Source organism: Denticeps clupeoides, chromosome 18, assembly GCF_900700375.1.
Source record: "Denticeps clupeoides chromosome 18, fDenClu1.1, whole genome shotgun sequence".
NCBI lineage: Eukaryota > Metazoa > Chordata > Actinopteri > Clupeiformes > Denticipitidae > Denticeps > Denticeps clupeoides.
The window spans coordinates 2,310,797-2,328,972 of NC_041724.1; the positions used below are offsets into that span (position 1 = coordinate 2,310,797).

The following is an 18,176-nucleotide window of genomic DNA, read 5'->3' on the forward strand; positions in this document are numbered from 1 at the left end:
ACACGAAATTAAATAAAAGAAAAAGAAATAAACAGAAACCAAGAAGCCAGGTGCTTCTTAGATAAATGACGATAAAAGACTGAGATTTCGGTTGAATGTATACCGTGCGGCAGCGCCCACTGCCGCAGCGGCTCGTTGGTCTAGGGGTATGATTCTCGCTTTGGGTGCGAGAGGTCCCGGGTTCAAATCCCGGACGAGCCCAACTTTTTCTCCCCCCCCCCCAACTCGACACGAACACAAGCGACGAGCAGTTCGGTTAAACGCAACGAGACACCCCCGTTTCCTCAAACCTGATCCACTGAGAGAATGATTTATACATAAAGCGTTTATTGCAGAATTTCCTTATTTTCATGTAGAGAAAGAGAGTCTGAGCAGGACATTATTGTTCTCCAGTGTCGTACATTCAGATAATTTTGTATTCTTCTTTTGCTTTGCCCTAAATAGCTTTAAAAAAACAAAAGCAAACTTAAAAAAATAAAGACCATGAAGAACTTGGAGACAAGCTGAACATCTCGAATTCAACTCATGGTTCAGACTGTAATCCATCCATAAATAACTTCTTACGTTATATAATTTTGACAGCATATAATTATTGGCATCTGTCAAAATGGTGCTTGTCAGAAAAAAAAGTGAAAGAAAGAGGAAGGAGGGGAAAAGCAGAAGTGATGCTCTGTCTGTGCTTCCGTCTCAGTGCGGGTTCTGCCTTGTTCAGAAGATTCAATTTCAGAAGATTCAATTTTGAATAAACACTCCGAAAACTGCATATAGAACGGGAGACAGAAATCACAGAAAACCAACAGAAGATATTCAGGTATGTGTTGCTTCTTTTACGTTCTACAGCCAAATTGGAGAACTTGAGCGAAAATAAGGAGGCGTGATGCAGTGGAAATGACATTTATAAATCTCATCATGCTGGATCTTAAGAGATATCTGACACACAATACTTACAAAATTATATAAAATTACATAAGTCTAGTACTTCTGTTGAAGAATATAAAATGTGAGTTGTTTGGGGGGGGCTCAATAAATATTGTTTCTACTTAAGCAACATTAACACTGTTATAATTTTTTTAAGTTGCTATGGTTACCAACCATTCAAATCCTTAAACAGTACTAAAACAGTTCAGCACCTTGTGGTGGAAATGATAGTGAACCCAAGGGACACGAGTCAATTGCAATGAAGAAAAAAAAAAAAAAAAAAACACTAAAATGAAAACAAAAAATGATTTATTCAATAAAACCATTTAACAAAGTTATTTTACTATTCAAAAGGAGGCAGGTCTGAAGCATATCCTAAGGGCCAAAAGGCAACACAAAAAGTCTCTTATTACGTAACTAAAACAATCATTGAACGGATTCCTTTCCTTTGGGCATGAAGAAAGAACGAACAACGTTTTACTTTGTTTTTATTGTTTCTTGCAGGGCCACAAAACACAAGAATCTTCCATATACTGCAATATAATATATTATGTATATAATACATAAGGATTACTGTGCCATCAGAGCAATGTTACTATGGACAGTTGGCCCTGTTCTTACATTAGTAGGATTCGCACCATTCTCCGAGTGTTTTGCTGACATGACCACTCTCATCGTCTCCATGTCCGCACAGAACCTGTCTTCTGTCCCCCAAAACCTTCCTCTTTCAACAGAGGCCTTAGATCTCACACACAATCACATAGCATCCCTGAGGAAAGGGGATTTTGTGAGGACACCCCGCCTGAAATTTCTGAACTTGTCTGGCAACGTACTGTGGGACATTGACAAGGACACCTTTACCTCCACCCCTCTTCTAGAAGTCCTGGACTTGTCTGGCAACAGGCTGCAGAGCTTAATGGATCAGCAGTACCTGCTGCAAACGCAGAGTTTAAAGTATTTGGACCTGACGTTCAATTGCTTTGTCAACATGACTCTGGGTGCAGCGTTTGGGACGCTCAGAAAGCTGGAGCACTTGGGACTAGGCGCAGAAGTGCTTCGCACTGACGACTTCCAGAGCATCTACAGCCTGCACCTCCAAAACTTGAAGCTACACCTTGAGAATCTGAGGCTTTATGAGAACGGAAGTCTGAAGAATGTCTCATCAGAGGTCACAATCGCAGTGACCAACAAGATGACACTGGACCTAGAGATTTTCAAGGACGCCCTGACTGGTTTCACCACCGTTGGATTCACTGGCATTGCGACCAACGTCCAATGGATCTGGGAGAGAATGCACAAAACGATAAATGCGAGAACTATACAGATCTCCAACATGACAAGCACCTGGGCTATACTCACAAACACGATCAATTTCTTCATCAGGTCCTCAGTCAGGTCAATCAGCATCTCGGACACAACGCTCCACGAAATGGGTCCAAATAGGCTGCTCAACACCCATCTGCTGGATTATTTTAGCATAAGGCGGCCTTCGGTAACGGTTTTCCTCTTTGACCAGAGAGTTCTGTACGACAGCATCATCAACCTCGATGTTCTAAACCTTACCTTTGCACAGTCACCCATTGTCCATATGACCTGCCCACAACAGCAGAGCTTAATCAACTCCCTGGACCTGTCAGACGGTGCACTGTCTGAGCGGGTCTTCTCTCAGGGAAGCGGAAGGGAGACTCAAGAGTGCAAGACGCTGGTAAACCTCGAGACCCTGGTGCTGAGAGGAAACAACCTCCAGAACCTGCAGCCACTAAGCTGCAGAGTGAGGTTTATGGGTTTGCTCGGTCGCCTGGACCTGAGTCAGAACAAGCTGAGCTACCAGGAGAGCCAGGGGACCTGCTTCTGGCCCAGAAACCTCAGGGATATAAATTTGGCGTCCAACGACTTCCAGGACTCGGTTTTCCGATGTCTACCCCTCTTCGTGGTCAAACTGGACCTCCAGAACAACAACATCGCAAGAATCCCAGTAGACATCTTGGCTTTGGAATCCCTGGCGTTTCTAGACCTCAGCGTCAACAGACTGCAGAACATCCCGCACTGCCGTGGCTTCCCAAACCTCATGGTCCTTCACGTGCGCGAGAACTCACTTCACTCCCCGTCTCCGCACATCCTGCGCACTTGTCCAGCCCTGAAGGTCCTGGACGCCAGTCAGAACAATTACATCTGCACGTGCTCACTGACCGCTTTCACGTCCTTAGCTCGCGGAGCGGGGACGTCCAAAGTGAAGCTCCTCCATTGGCCAAGAGGGTACCAATGCAACTACCCCGAGTCCTGGAACGGGACCCTCTTGAGGGACTTCAGCCTGCCTGCGGTATCATGTAGCGCACCTCTCCTCGCCGCGGCCATCTTGGTGCCTGCAATCACCTTGGTCCTTGCTGTCGTGATGCTCTGTCGACAACTGGACGCGCCTTGGTACCTGGGCATGATCTGGAGGTGGACCCGTGCCAAGCACCGTTCAGTCACCAGCCAGGATAGGCCGGAAGAGCTGGAGGGGGTCTGCTTCCACGCCTTTGTTTCATACAGCCAAAGGAACGCAGAGTGGGTGAAAGGGCAGCTCTTGCCCAAGCTGGAAGGTGCTTCTCCAGGACAGGGTCTGCACATATGTCACCACGAGCGCGACTTTGTCCCTGGCAAGACCATCGTCCAGAACATCTTGCGGTGCATGGAGATGAGCAGACGCTGCATTTTTGTCCTCTCGTCCCACTTCGTCCAGAGCGAGTGGTGCCACTACGAGCTCTACTTCGCCAGCCACCAGCGGGTGGCCCGGGGATCCGACAGCGTTGTCCTGGTCCTCCTGGAGCCCCTGCCCCTCTACCTGATCCCGTCCAAGTACTTCCGGCTGAAGTCCATGATGGCCAGTCACACCTACCTGGAGTGGCCTCAGGAGGCAGGCAAACAGAGGCTGTTCTGGGCCAACCTGCGAGCCGCCCTCCAAGCGGACTTACCCGTGCAGCCAGACGGGAACAGAGAAATGTGAACCGTGGAGCGCTGTTTTCATATTGAGGGTTTATTGTGTATAGAAACGAGAACAAGCGCTCACATAAACTACATTACATAATGTAAAGACTTGAATAAAAAGTAGTAAACCAATACAGCTGCCTGCACTGTTCTTTTTTCCCCCCACGTGTAGAAACCTAATTCTGACCCCTAAGTACTTCCTACTCATAAATATAAAAGATAGCAGTCATTAAGAATTAAGTCATTAAGTTTCACCCCACACACTGGGATTCTGGTTGAAAACATTATTACGTTTTTTTTTTTTTTTTTAATGCAAAAATGTGTAGCGTTAGCGCTGAGGGTTCGAGGAGGTCCTTAGGAACGCCATGGTAGGTAGACGGTAAGGCCACTAGGGTAAGGACTGGATCAGGATGATCTTCTCATTGATGCAAAAGCGGTGCAAGACGATCAGCAGGTTCTCCCCACACCGGGACACCTGTCTCTCCATCGCCAGACGGAAGTCCTCCTTCACGCCCTTCGTGATGCCCCGCGTGACCGTATGGTGCCTGTGGGGATGTCAGGGTTCGACAGTTGGAGATCAGGCCACAAAACCCTAACGCTGCATTCCAGCAGACAGGCTTTCTGATTAAAAATGTGCACGACACACAAACACACATATACATACACACAAAACACAGACGTATGCTGCCATAAATCAACCAATAAGAACACTTCAAATGAATAACGTCATGTTTAGGAGGAAGAACACAGAGAACTAATAAGGAAATGGAACACACACACACACGGTCAAATACAATGACATCCGGTGGACGTGAAACCCAAAACAGACAGTTGGTCGTACACTTGCGATAAAAATGCTGTGACCCTACAAAACAATATCGGCAGCAATGAACACACACGTCGTAATGAAGGAAATAATACAAAAAAATAAGACGAAAATTATCAGGGGGGAACAAAAAATAAATAAATTTAAGAAACAAGCGCAAAAGAACCGGGACACAACGGCAAGATGAGCAGACTGGGTGGAGTTTTGGGCAGGGTGGGGGTGGAGTTAGGGGGGATGGGGTACCTGTCAGCCGTCTGCGACCCAGGAAGCAGCAAAGGGTTAAACTCCACCCCCAAGGTGGGGCTGGGGTTCCTAGGGACAGCAAACACCATTCATCAACACCCTGTCAGTCAGGGGTGCATTCAAGGCCCCTTATGAATCAGCCTAAAAAGGGGTACTTATATACAAAGAATAAAAAAAAAGCCCCTTTTTCTAAATGCTGATGACTGAATGAGCCCCGATTCCGAATACCGGATTAAACATGCTGTCGATACACAGCTCTAGCTGCCGGGCTAATAACCCCGCAGGGATGACTTACCTTCTTCGCTTACAACGTCAACTTGAGAGCAACTGAAATCACTTACAGAAACGTCATTCGCAATCAGCCGTGTCGATACCAATTCCGTATAGACACGGCAATACATTATTCTTTTATGACAACGTCAATCATGGCCAAATTCCCAAATTTTGACTGCCTGTTACCGATTTAAGGCATGACACAAGTGAAAGTGAAGTGATTGTCACACGTGATACACAGCAGCACAGCACACAGTGCACACAGTGAAATTTGTGTCCTCGGCATTTAACCCATCACCCTGAGTGAGCAGTGGGCAGCCATGACAGGCGCCCGGGGAGCAGTGTGTGGGGACGGTGCTTTGCTCAGTGGCACCTCAGTGGTACATTTACATTTACAGCATTTATCAGACGCCCTTATCCAGAGCGACTTACAATCAGTAGTTACAGGGACAGTCTCCCTGGAGCAACTTAGGGTTAAGTGTCTTGCTCAGGGACACAATGGAAGTAAGTGGGATTCGAACCCGGGTCTTCTGGTTCAAAGGCGAGTGTGTTACCCACTAGGCTACTACCACCCGAATAATTTGCAATAATTTGGTAACTTGGCAGATCGGGTTTCGAACCAGCAGCCTTCTGATTTCCTTAACCACTAGGCCACCACTGCTAAGTGCGGCAACATCCATGCCAGTAAATATAAATTATTGCAAACAAACCTCTTTCACTGCAAATCCAGGTATTATTCAATAAATGTAAGCAATTTTCTAAAAAAAAAAAATCAAGGCATTTAACATTTGTGAGGACCCTAATAAATGCCCCCAAGGAGGTCAAAAAGACGCCAAACGGCGTCTGTAAACTAGTGGAATTTGAACGGGAACGTGTTCCGTGTCTTGAATACACCCCTGTTCCGGATCCAATCTCGCTCACCAGGAGACTTAAACGAGCGCGAAAGGAAACGAAACGCACTCAGCATCGGTACTGCCTCCGAATGGGCGAAGCGTATACATCCCGGGCGAGGCGGGGAGGCAGGAAAAATAAGAAAGAGGAGGGGAGAGAAAGAAGGAAAAAAAAAAAAAAAAAACCAGTCCGAGCGGCACAGTTTCACGTTACAGGCAGGCGACGAGGTGGACGTACTTGATAAGCATGCCCTGATTGGGTAGGAGCTCCAGCTGGACCCGCCCTCCTTCGGTGGTGCGCAGGTAGGCAAACTCCTCCAGCATGTCGATGTCTGAATGAAAAGCGACGCTCAGGACGACCGCCAGAAAAAAAAAAAAAAAAAAAAAAAAAAAAAAAAGGGGGGGGGGTACATTTTCAGCGAGTGCTAAAGGATACTGGTGACATAGTTGAAGAAGTTCTCGTACTGGAAGCTGCCCTGCTGGCAGATCTTGTCCACAGATTTCAGGAACAGACTCTCTCCCTGTGGCCAATCGTACTGCAGCAGCACGATCACGTGACCCAGGGCCAGGTCGTCTCTGCTGTCAGCAAACGCCCGGAGCTGAGAAACACAAGAGTGGGTTCTAATACTTGATGATGTGAAAGGTCCCCTATTAGGAAAATGTGACTTTGCGACATTAATTGACATTAAATATGATTTAACCGCCTAGAGTTCCCCCGGCCTGTCTATGGTCCTGCAGTGGCTAGAAATGGCGATGGGTGTATGGTCGTTCTGCTTCACCGTTCAGACGGTGGCAGGTCAGATGGTCGGATCTGGAATTTGTCCCCTTATGACATCATAAGGGGAAAAGGTTACCTCCCGTTTCTCATAGTTTCCCGCCCCTCCCCTAAAACATTTTCTCCACGGACTGTCATTGCTCGTGATTGGATGTCACGGGAGACTCTGAAGAATTAGTAGGGTTAATTCGAATTTTTCCAGGAAAAACTCAGACACGACTTCCTGTCCGCGCCAAACATCATTGTTGGTGAATGATGTTTATGATGTCCCTCAACTTCTATGGGCCGCTCTCCTCCTCATTAGCATTTAAAGCTACAGACGGTGAAACGGCGCGTCCTGGGAAATCTCATTGTGGGACTGGATCAAAGAGACTTCAGATACAGAATTAGGGGACAAACAAGACCGACATAAAAGACCTTTAGCCAGTGAGTTATTCACACACCTTGAAACAGGCCAACATCATCTGCAGACCGAACGACAGGATGGATTTGCTGGTGCACGGGCAAAGTCTGAGGTCGTTTCCTGGCAACAGAGATCAGCATTAAAATTACGATTTTAAAATTACGGTAACCTGGCAAGCAGCAGAAAAAAAAAAAAAAAAAAAAAAGGACAGAAGCATCACGCTTGTTGTCTGATGCCACCCACCTTTCCTGGGCCTGGCTTTCACTCTGCCAGGCTCCTCGCTGCTCCGTCCGGAGTCCTGGCTCTGCGGCACCAGACCTCCTATAACCTCCAGCAGCTTCTCGCAGGCCAGCTAGCGAGACACGCGGCAAAAATTAACCAAAACGGTCAATTCCAACGACCCAAACATGACAATTGACACAATCACGTGACGTGCCAGAACGGTGTACGGCACGCGCTTGTTGAGTTTTACTGTCATTTCTAACCCGGTGTTCTCCCAGAGCGTAGTGGCAGGACGCCTGCTGGATCAGGACCCTGTGGTTCTCCAGGCTGCCGCCTCCAGCAGGGACCAGGGCCTGCTCGGGCTGAAAGGTGGCCATCTGCAGCAGGCTGGACAGCGCCTTCCTGTACTGACCCTGGCGCGGGCGAACGTCACGCGTCAAACGCCAGCTTTGAACCATGCGACGCAGTGTCTGCACAAGACCCAACCTGGTATATGATCATGTCTGTGAGAAAGATCCGGAACCACAGCCAGCTCTCAGTCTTCCAGCCAGCACACAGCTTGTTGAACTCTGAAGGCAATGGAACAAGATAACATGACCGGTCACTTTTGGGCGTCTGGAATGCGTTTGCGATTCTGCAATTTCTTTTAAACAAACTAATAGACAAAATCACCCCCACAGTGTAAATATTTTACTCGTGCATCCATTGTTTTTGACATTTTCATGTACACCCACACCGCATCGAGAACCAATCTTCTAGAATGTGAATGTGACTGATGAGTAGGAGTTTACTTCTAGGGTTGGGTGTAGGGGAGAAAAAAAAAAAAAAGTGTTACGAGTGCCCAAATTATACTGATAAATACATCAATAATGACAATATAAAATGTGTCATGGATTATTTTAAATGGGATGTTAAATAGATAATTAAAATTGAAACATTTTAATTCAATATGACAGGAACTTTGTTTATATATATATATATATAAAGTAGTCATATTGAAATATCTCCCAATTTGTTTAATTTGGGCAGTTCTGTCAGTTTGACCCATCAAACTAAGTGGGAGAGACATTATTAATTATTATTACTTCTATTAACTATTATTTATTTCTTTATTTAATTAATTTGCACTCCACGTTTCTATGAATTTAAAGTGTACAAACAGGGCTTCAATTAAAATATACCTGACTGTCAATAGACAAAATAACACCTAACTCGCAGAACTTTATTTTATTCTGTCAGGGACAAATGAAATTACCATGAAAAACGAATAAGATACATAATTCTAATAACACTACATAGATGATGGGGTGTTACTAGCCTAGCGGGTAAAACACTTGCCTATGAACCAGAAGACCCAGGTTCGAACCCCACTTACTACCATCGTGTCCCTGAGCAGGACACTTAATCCTGAGTGTCTCCAGGAGGGGGACTGTCCCTGTAACTACTGGTTGTAAGACGCTCTGGATAAGGGCTGTAAATGATTATTTGAGATTTCAGCACCTGCTTCCAAGGCCTCGTGGGAGTGGAGGAGGTCCCAGCTGTCCCTGGCGGTGCGGAAGCTGTCGAGCGTCTCAGCCCAGCCTGGCATTTCAGCCTTACTGAGCAGGATTTGGCGGCCCCGGCCTTTCCCAGCCGCCTCCTCGTCATCGGAGCTCTGGCCAAACACACGGAGCGGCGGTTATTACGAGACGGCGCCGCATCGAAGCGCTCCGGTGATTAAGGCCGAGCGCAAGGACTCTGTACCGTCGTCTTCTCTCTCCCGTCAGCCAGCTTGCGTCTCTTGTGCGCGTGTTTCCCCGCCGCTCTCTCGGGCTCGACGTCGCCGAACACGGAGGACAGGTCCTCCAGCAGGATCCACGGGCCGGAGGCCACCGAGCTCTGGCCTGAGGACACAGGTCAGGGCGCCGGCGTGAGCGGGGAGCGAACGCGCGAGCGGGGGGGGTGGGAGGCGGAGCGCCTACCGTGGAAGAGCGAGGGCTGCACCGCCGACGTGTACAGGTAGGCGCAGCGGAACAGCACCAGGGCGGCGCAGGTGACCACCTGGCCGCAGCAGCGGGACAGCGTCTCCCCCTCCAGACCGGGCAGGTAGCGGCACATCTCCTTCACACGCTGCAGCAGTTCCATATAACTCCTGAAAACACACACACACACACACACACACTTAACTAGAATTCACAGTTACAAGCCTTATCCAGAGCGCCTTGCAGTCGGTAGTGACAAGGACAGTCCCCCTGGAGACATTCAGGGTTAGGAGACTTGCTCAGGGGCACGATGGTGAGAAAGCGTTATTGTGCATTTTCAGACTGAGTCAGGGTACCCACTCTTAACTTTACTTTACAGATGCTCTTATCCAAAGCGACTTACAGGAGGACGACACCAGCAATTCTCGTTCGGTTTCTATAGATTTTGAGTTACAAAACTAAGAGTCCAGATAAGGCCGAACTTGTCAGGAAAAGAACATGCAGGGGAATTGTTAAGTGCTAGACGAATGAGAAAAAATATATATATATATATATATATATATATATATACACACACACACACACACACACACACACACACACACACGTTTCAAATACTTTTTCCACTCCAAGTCACACTTACAAATTCCACGACTTTTCCATGACCAAAAAAAATTAATTCACACATACAAAAAAAAAGTCGAATAAAATGTTTGTGTTGAGCGGAAAAATGCAGTTTTAAAGTGGTTACAGAATTCAAAACCGCATGCACGTCACTATTGCTGAATATTGGCAGCGTGGCTTGTTGAAACCTCGACTCCATCCCTGACATCCTCTACATGCATTTGGAGCCAGTGGTGGCCTAGCGGTTAAGGAAGCGGCCCCGTAATCAGAAGGTTGCCGGTTCGAATCCCGATCCGCCAAGGTGCCACTGAGCAAAGCACCGTCCCCACACACTGCTCCCCAGTCGCCTGTCATGGCCGCCCACTGCTCACTCAGGGTGATGGGTTAAATGCAGAGGACACATTTCACTGTGTGCTGTGCCGCAGTGTTTCACAATGACAATCACTTCACTTTCTTTTTTTTTTTTCCCCACTTTGGTTGGGTCAGTCCTTAAATTCCTAATTTTCAAGCCAAATAGCTTGAAATTTACACTTGCCTGGCACGTTTGGTAGGTAAACATTTTTTACAGCAGGGGAGGTTTTGTGCAAAACGAAATACACGTCAGGTTTTGACTCCTGCACTATATGCTATTAACAATGATTAAATTCCCTGAATTTCCCTGGCTGGACCTGCCGTTACTGAAATTCCCTGACCCGTGGGTAAAGGTACACACGCCCCCTACCTGCAGCTTTTGTCCCCCTGCCACTCGCAGCGGGAGCCCACCACGGCCACAATGTCCAGCAGCCTCTCCCACGGCTCGGACACCACAGAGGACTTCTCCGACAAGCCGTCGATCACGAGCCTCTGAGCCCCGCGTGGCAGGCCTGGGGACTTCAAAACCGCCTCCTGAGGACCTGGGGACGGCAAGCGGAGCAGTCAATGCAAAACTTCAAAATGGAAACACGATGGCGAACTGCAAAAAATAATAATAGCTAGGGATGTAAAGACTAAAACTTGCAAAGCTGCAATTGATGTTATTTTAGGTCAATAATTCATTTTTAATATATGTTTTAAGTTGCCGTTTCGAACAAAAGATAAACAAATTACATTCTGCAGCGTTTATAGGAAGGAAAGGTCCCCTGACATGAAAATGTGACTTTGTGAGATAATTTAACATTAATCCCTGTCTATGGTCCTGCAGTGGCTAGAAATGGCGATGGGTGTAAAGAGCGCTTTGGTCGTTCACCGTTCAGATAGCGGCAGCTCAGACGGTCGGATCTGGAATTTGTCCCCTTATGACGTCAGAAGGGGAAAGGTTACCTCCCGTTTCTCATGATTTTCCCCACCCCTCCCCATTAAGAGACATTATCTCCAACGACCGTCATGGCTTCCAAACGTGCGAAGTGTTGCAGTAAAAATGAGCACATATTATTTTTTTAAGTTCTGTCATGCGAGACTCTGAAGAACCAGTAGGGTTCATTTTATTTTTTCAGATCCAATTTCCTGTCTGCTCCAGACATCGTGGTTGGTGAATGATGTTGATGACGTCATTTGATGACGCTCAACTCCTATAGGCCGCTCTCCTCCTCGTCCCGCCTCCCTCCTACTCATTAGCATTTAAAGCTACAGACACGGAAACGGCGCGTCCTGGGAAACCTCGTTGTGGGACTGGATCAACATGGCTGGAATTCTGCACCACGGCTGAATTTCGGAAAGAGACTTTAGAAACAGGATTAGGGGACCAACTAAGAGCGATTTAAAAGCAATAAATTCATGTCAGGGGACCATCATCGCCCGCACCCTGCATCTGGCCGTCCGCCGAGGGTCCGCGGGTGACGTAGCTGATGTAGAACTCCGTCGCTTTGTGCATGTACTTGTACAGCAGGCTGGCGGGGAGGCGCATGTCCAGGTTGTTCATGATGAGCGGGAGGACGTCGCACACTGCAAAACAACGTGCGGTTACAAGCAAATAAGCGACGCGCCATCGGCTCGTCCAGACCGGGATCGCACTCTGACCGAAGAGCTTGCGGAAGCAGTTGACGGGCGTGTCCAAGTCCTCCACGCTCTCCGCGTCCAGCAGGGATTCGCCCAAACTGACCTGCCGGCGGGGGGGGAAGAGAACGGAATCAGTTCTCGGGCAGCGGCTACCAGTCAAAGGTCAGAGGTCAGCGGGGGAGGGGGGTCACTCACCCCGTGCTGCACCACCGACTCAGGAAACCTCCTCAGCAGCAGCAGCAGCATCTCGGCCTTCTCCAGGGTGTTGAAGCACTGCTCCGTGGCCTTCAGCAGCATTTCGCACTGGACCCGCGCCGGGAGAGTCTCGAACAGGCCTGTCGGCGACGTACGGGATTTTAGCAGGCTCCGCCCCCCACCCCTCACGCGCCGAGCGGACCCTTACCGCGCAGGAACTGGCCGTGTTTGTCCTGGCAGTCGCTCCTCAGGGCGGCGGTGATGACCGAGATCTCGCGCCACACCACCGGCTGCTCCGGGAAGTTGATGAACCTGCGAGCGAGCGGTGGAGTCAGTCGGGCAACAAGCACGCGACGCCAAACTCACCCGCGCCAACCAAGTTAAGTCCTCACAGGTCGTAAAGCAGCCTGCCGGCAGAATTGGTCCGCTCCGCGTTGCGCTCGATCGTGTACATCTCGTACTGCCAGGGAGAGAGAAGCAGGACGGGTTTATTTCACAAGAGTGGTGAGTGTAATTAATAAAGTAAAGTGAATGTCACATGTGATACACAGGAGCACAGCACACGATGCACACAGTGAAATTTGTCCTCTGCATTTAACCCATCACCCTGAGTGAGCAGTGGGCAGCCATGACAGGCGCCCGGGGAGCAGTGTGTGGGGACGGTGCTTTGCTCAGTGGCACCTCGGCGGATCGGGATTTGAACCAGCAACCTTCTGATAACGGGGCCGCTTCCTTAACCGCTAAGGCCACCACTGCCCTCAGATATCTATAATTTTATTAAAGATGCAGACAGGCGCTAAGTGAATTCAAAATATGCAAAATACCTTTTTTATTTAATTTCCCAAGGGCAATTGTGAAAGTTAAAGAAAGGAACAAAATGTAAAAGTGTAAACTGTTTTGTATTGTATCTTTTGCACAGTATTATAGTATATAATGTATAACAGTATTATAGTAAAGTGATTGCACTGCGGTAAAGTGGATATGTTTTGCAGACACCCATAATTTAATTCTTCCTAGTCAAGATGAACATTTGAGATATCCACAATATCCTTTTCAGACATCCACGACATTATTCTTTCTATGAAAAATTATGTCAGGTTTCCCGTTCATGCCTATTTCAGATATCCAGAATAACCATTTTAAATATGCATAATGAGTATTCTACCTACCTACCTACCTTGTAATAACATCCATAACTGTATTTTTCTATAACCAAAATGAAAATTATGAATAGAAAGACCTGAACTGTAAATGTGCATTTCTCCTAGTAAGAATGTTGCTGCATATAATTAGAATACACATTTTGGATATCTGAAATGTTCATTTTGACTAAGAACAATAAAATTATAGATATCTGCAATACATATCCATTCTAGCTATTAAATGTTGAAAAAGCAACTTGTTATCTTGTTAATGGGTTTAAACATATAAAAAAACTCATTCCGACTAGGAAGAATAGATTTCCAGATATCTAGAAATACAATTTGTACTGGTAATAATGATGTTTGACTATATTTAATTACCAGCAAATATACTATTATAACCATATCTAGAGTGAATTGCAGACAGGCGTGTGGTGTCTTTATGCTCGAACCGCTTGCCATATGCGCGGTACCTGGATGTTGAAGTCGGCCGGGTATAAAGTGCGCGCCGTGATCAGCCACGCTTTGGCGGCCCACGGGTCTTCGGAGACCAGCTCCCGCGCCCTCTTCACCAGGAACTCACAGTCGCCCTGCGCCGACATCGCTTCGGCCAAACAAACAGAGGCGCAACCCGCAGCGACACCGTGGACCCGCGGCCTCAAACTCGCATCCTCCGCATCGCCTCCTTATTGCCGGACTCACGGCCGGGAAGCGACTCGCTCGTTGGAAACGGCGAAAGTCCTTCAGAAGGCGCCGAACAAAACCATGTTGCCAGTCCGCCGAGGCAGGGAATCTACCGGAAGTGACGTGCCTCCATGGCAGTGCATCTACCGGAAGTGACGTACCACCGCGGCGGATCCAAACCTCCCAAAATGTTCCGTAATCGTTATCTTCATATATGCGTCGGGTTTTGTGTCGGTTTGAGTGTCCTCTGTAGCCACCTTGTTTTTATTCACACTTATTGTCATTCAATTTAGTAAAATCAGTGAAAATTTTCATTCAAATATTTGAAAATATCATTTGAAAATATTCAAACACGTCCAAAAATTGGGACCGACGCAAAACGTGTTTTTATATTTTCTGTGGTTCTTTCAGTCAGGCGAGACTCTGAAGAACCGGTAGGGTTCAATATTTTTTTTTTTGCTTTAAACATTGTGGATGGTGCCTCTTCATTATCATATAAATGTCGCGTCCTGGGAAATCTCATTATGAGACTGGATCAAAGTGGCTGTAGTTCTGCACCACGGCTGAAATTCGGAAAGAGACTTCAGATACAGTATTAGGGGACCAACAAGACCGATATAAAAGCGGATACATTTTTCATGCAAGTTCTCGTGTGGATTATGCGTGACATTTAGAACTGTTGGACAATAACATTTGAAAATATACAAACACGTTTCTAAAATTGGGACCAAACGTAACAAAACGTGTTTACCTTTTCTGTTAAAAAAAAACAAAACAGCATTTGCAAATGGTCCAGTGTTGCCAGGTTGGGCGTTTGTGTGAACCTGCATGACATTCCGTCATGGCAACACGGCCTCCCCTCTCAGGCTTCGACTAAAATATCATTTAGAACAAATTCAAGAATTTTTTTTTTCCTTTAGGAATTCCAGAAATTATTTAAATTAAGTAAAAAGAAATATTCTTTATTCTTCTCTTTAGGAAAACCTTTTGGCAAACGTAGATGACATTTTCCGAATCGAATACTGATCAAATACTCCCATAACCTCCCATGGAGTCGGTGACCACCATGCAGCCGGATTCGGCCCCCCGGCAGCAGGGGCTCGGCTCCTGGTTGGGCGCGGCCCTGGGACCCCAGAGGAAGCACTACGTGTGCGGCTCGCTCGCCGCCCTCACCAACGTCGTCGCGACCTTCCCCATCCACAAGGTGCTGTTCCGGCAGCAGCTGCACGGCGTGCGGGCCGGCGAGGCCGTGCGGCAGCTGCAGAGGGAGGGCCTGCGCACCCTGTACCGCGGCGTCCTGCCGCCGCTCGTCATGAAGACCACCTCGATTGGCCTCATGTTCGGCCTGTACGAGGACCTCTCCCGCCTGCTGCACCGGGACGCCGGGGAGCCGGGCCTGCTGACGCGCAGCGCGGCGGCCGTGATGGCCGGCACGGCCGAGGCGGCCCTCGTGCCCTTCGAGCGGGTCCAGACCCTCCTGCTGGACCACCGGCACCACGGCCGCTTCCAGAACACCACGCACACCTTCCAGACGCTGGTGCGCTAGTACGGCGTGCGCGAGTTGTACCGCGGCCTCGTCCCGGTGCTGATGCGCAACGGGCCCAGCAGCGCGGCGTTCTTCGGCCTCCGCGGGCCAATCAAGGAGCAGCTGCCCGAGGCCCGGAGCTGGGCGGGGCACCTGGTCAACGACTTCGTGTCCGGCGCCCTCCTGGGCGCGACGCTCGGCACCCTGTACTTCCCGCTGAACGTGGTGAAGGCCCGGGCGCAGGCCACGGCGGGCGGGCCCTTCGCGCCCTTCCTCCAGGTGCTGGCGACCGTGTGGTGGGAGCGGGACGGGAGCGTGGCGCGCCTCTTCCGCGGGGCGCACGTCAACTACCACCGCTCGCTGCTGTCGTGGGGCATCATTAACGCCACGTACGAGCTCCTGCTCAGGGCCATGCGATGATCGGCCGGGTGATCTGCGAGATCTACAAGGGACGCGTGGGAATTTTCCCGGCTCTTTTAGCGCTCGGCGCCACGAATTGTGCTTTTGAGTAGAGGGGGGACATTTACCTAATGCACTTCTGGTGTAATAAAAGTTCTATTTGAGTTCATGTCTGTAAAACGGTTCATTTTCCACGATAGCAGTACCACAGTCGTCCTGAAGGTGTCAGTATTGGCAGGCGTGTAAGTTTTGTTTGAGCCGGTTCTGCAACCACATATTTGAAATGGGCGACTACGTGAGAAATAAGGACCTGGCGGATTCGTCTACAGGTGTGTGTGTATGAAATGTGTGTCTATGAGCTGCTATTTACATTTCCCGCATTTATCAGACTTACAATCAGTAGTTACAGGGACAGCCCCCCCCCCCCGGAGACACTCAGGGTTAAGTGTCTTGCTCAGGGACACGATGGTAGTAAGTGGGGTTACCCACTAGGCTACTAGCACCCTTTAATTAATAATAAATTAAAAAAAGCCATTTGAAGGCCATATTTGATACCATTTACTGATTAGGAAATTAATTCTGCTGATGCTACAGGAACGTGCAAATAAGTAATGAGATCTGTGTGGGAACTGAAGACCAGTGCAGGCTTGTGTGTTTTTGTTTTTTTTCCTGTCAATCGATTCTAATAACAAATAAAACCATTTTTTGTCATATTTATACGTCAAATTTCCATTCTGACTTATTATGCGTGACTCGTGATGATAATGAAGCTAAATGCGTGTAATTTATGTAATTCCATTCACGGAGTGCAACGCACTTCGCGGTCAGATAAAAGTGAGAGGGCAAGAACGTGAGCAGGGGATGAAACGTTAACACCTGATGAGATCATTTCACGGCTTCTGCTAATCCACTTGGAGCTGGGGCTAAAAATCGGCCCCGCCCTGCCTGCAGATTTTCTGTCCTGCGCCGGTTGTGACACGTCAGGCTTTTTTTTTTTTCCAATTCAATCTGTGTGAGGTGATCATAAATCATATAATCATTGGGCAGCTAATGCATAATAAACAGCTCTAATGCACCGTTTTGATAACGAAATTTTCTACTTTTTTCCGTTTTTTTTTTTTTTTATATATCGATGGGTAAGATGTTCGGCCTTATCAGGGCTCTTAGTTTTGTAAACTCAAAGCCTATAGAAATTGAACGAGAATTCCTCCTGTAAGTCGCTTTGGATAAAAGCAGTGGATGGGGCAGTGGTGGCCTAGCGGTTAAGGAAGCGGCCCCATAAACAGAAGGTTGCCGGTTCGAATCCCGTATAAGTGAGGTGCCACCGAGCAAAGCACCGTCCCCACCCACTGTTCACTAAGGGTGATGGGATAAATGCAGAGGGCAAATTTCACTGTGTGCACCGTGTGCTTGTGCTGCTGCGTATCACGTGTGGCAATCACTTTACTTTATTAAACAAGGCCACCCCGCACCATTACTGACACGCTGGTCATGCTGGAGAATGTTGCACGCAGCAGAACGTTCTACACTGCATCACGGCGTACGAACCTGGTGCTCTCTGGCAAATACCAGACGTGAGCACAACCCCCACCTGTGGACGTCGGGCACCTCACACCGACCTCGTGGAGTCTGTTTCTGCACGTTTGAGCAGCCGCACGCACGTGTGTGGCCTGCCGGAGGTCATTTTGCAGCGCTCCTCCCTGCACTAAGGCGGAGGTAGCGGCCTTGCTGCTGGGCTGTTGCCCTCCTCCACGTCTGTCTCCTGGCGCCGCCCCCGTGCTCTGGACACCACGCAGACAGACACGGCCAACCTTCTTGCCACCCTGGATGAGCTGCACTACCTGAGCCACACGTGTGGGTTCTAGACTCCGTCTCACGCTGCTACTAGAGCGAAAGCACCGCCAGCGTTCAAAAGTGGCCCAAAACATCAGCCAGAAAGCATAAAAGCTGAGAGGTGGTCTGTGGTCACCGCCTGCGGGACCGCGCCTTTATTGGGGACGTCCTGCTAATTGCCTCTAATTTCCACCAGTTGTCTATTTGCACAACAGGGTGTGGACTTGATTGTCAATCAGAGTTGTGAACAGTTTGATTTCACAGAAGTGTAATTGACTTGGAGTAACATTGTGTTGTTACACACACACACACACACCCACAC

The 18,176-nt window shown here is 48.4% G+C and overlaps 3 protein-coding genes and 1 non-coding gene across 5 annotated transcripts; 3 read left to right on the top strand and 1 right to left on the bottom strand.

Annotated features, from left to right (window-relative positions):
* The first annotated feature begins 129 nt into the window (after positions 1-129).
* Positions 130-201, top strand: trnap-ugg (transfer RNA proline (anticodon UGG)). Its single transcript has one exon. It is a non-coding gene; the product is annotated as a tRNA-Pro (tRNA).
* Positions 202-668: 467 nt separating this feature from the next.
* On the top strand, positions 669-4,017 carry tlr1 (toll-like receptor 1). The gene is made up of 2 exons (XM_028959902.1): positions 669-811; positions 1,423-4,017. Exon 2 carries the CDS (start codon positions 1,469-1,471, stop codon positions 3,902-3,904), a length of 2,436 nt encoding a protein of 811 aa, XP_028815735.1. The 5' UTR covers positions 669-811; positions 1,423-1,468; the 3' UTR covers positions 3,905-4,017.
* ints10 (integrator complex subunit 10) lies at positions 1,390-14,244 on the bottom strand. Of its 2 annotated transcripts, XM_028959903.1 has the most exons (18): positions 13,887-14,244; positions 12,664-12,731; positions 12,480-12,583; positions 12,272-12,411; positions 12,098-12,179; positions 11,882-12,022; positions 10,824-10,995; positions 9,479-9,648; positions 9,261-9,400; positions 9,018-9,171; positions 8,004-8,086; positions 7,781-7,930; positions 7,539-7,647; positions 7,336-7,415; positions 6,554-6,716; positions 6,356-6,449; positions 4,955-5,023; positions 1,390-4,430 (listed from the first exon to the last, which is right to left on the bottom strand). In XM_028959903.1, the coding sequence occupies exons 1-18, from the start codon at positions 14,013-14,015 to the stop codon at positions 4,274-4,276; spliced, it is 2,205 nt and encodes a 734-aa protein (XP_028815736.1). In that variant the 5' UTR covers positions 14,016-14,244; the 3' UTR covers positions 1,390-4,273. The 2 variants fall into 2 exon arrangements, with proteins under 2 accessions (XP_028815736.1, XP_028815738.1); XM_028959905.1 differs by lacking the exon at positions 4,955-5,023 and having other exon boundaries at positions 13,887-14,243.
* slc25a51b (solute carrier family 25 member 51b) lies at positions 13,888-16,520 on the top strand. Its single transcript, XM_028959906.1, is given in 2 exon segments — positions 13,888-14,287; positions 15,076-16,520. A coding segment is annotated over 1 exon segment (897 nt). The 5' UTR covers positions 13,888-14,287; positions 15,076-15,145; the 3' UTR covers positions 16,043-16,520.
* The last annotated feature ends 1,656 nt before the right edge of the window (positions 16,521-18,176 follow it).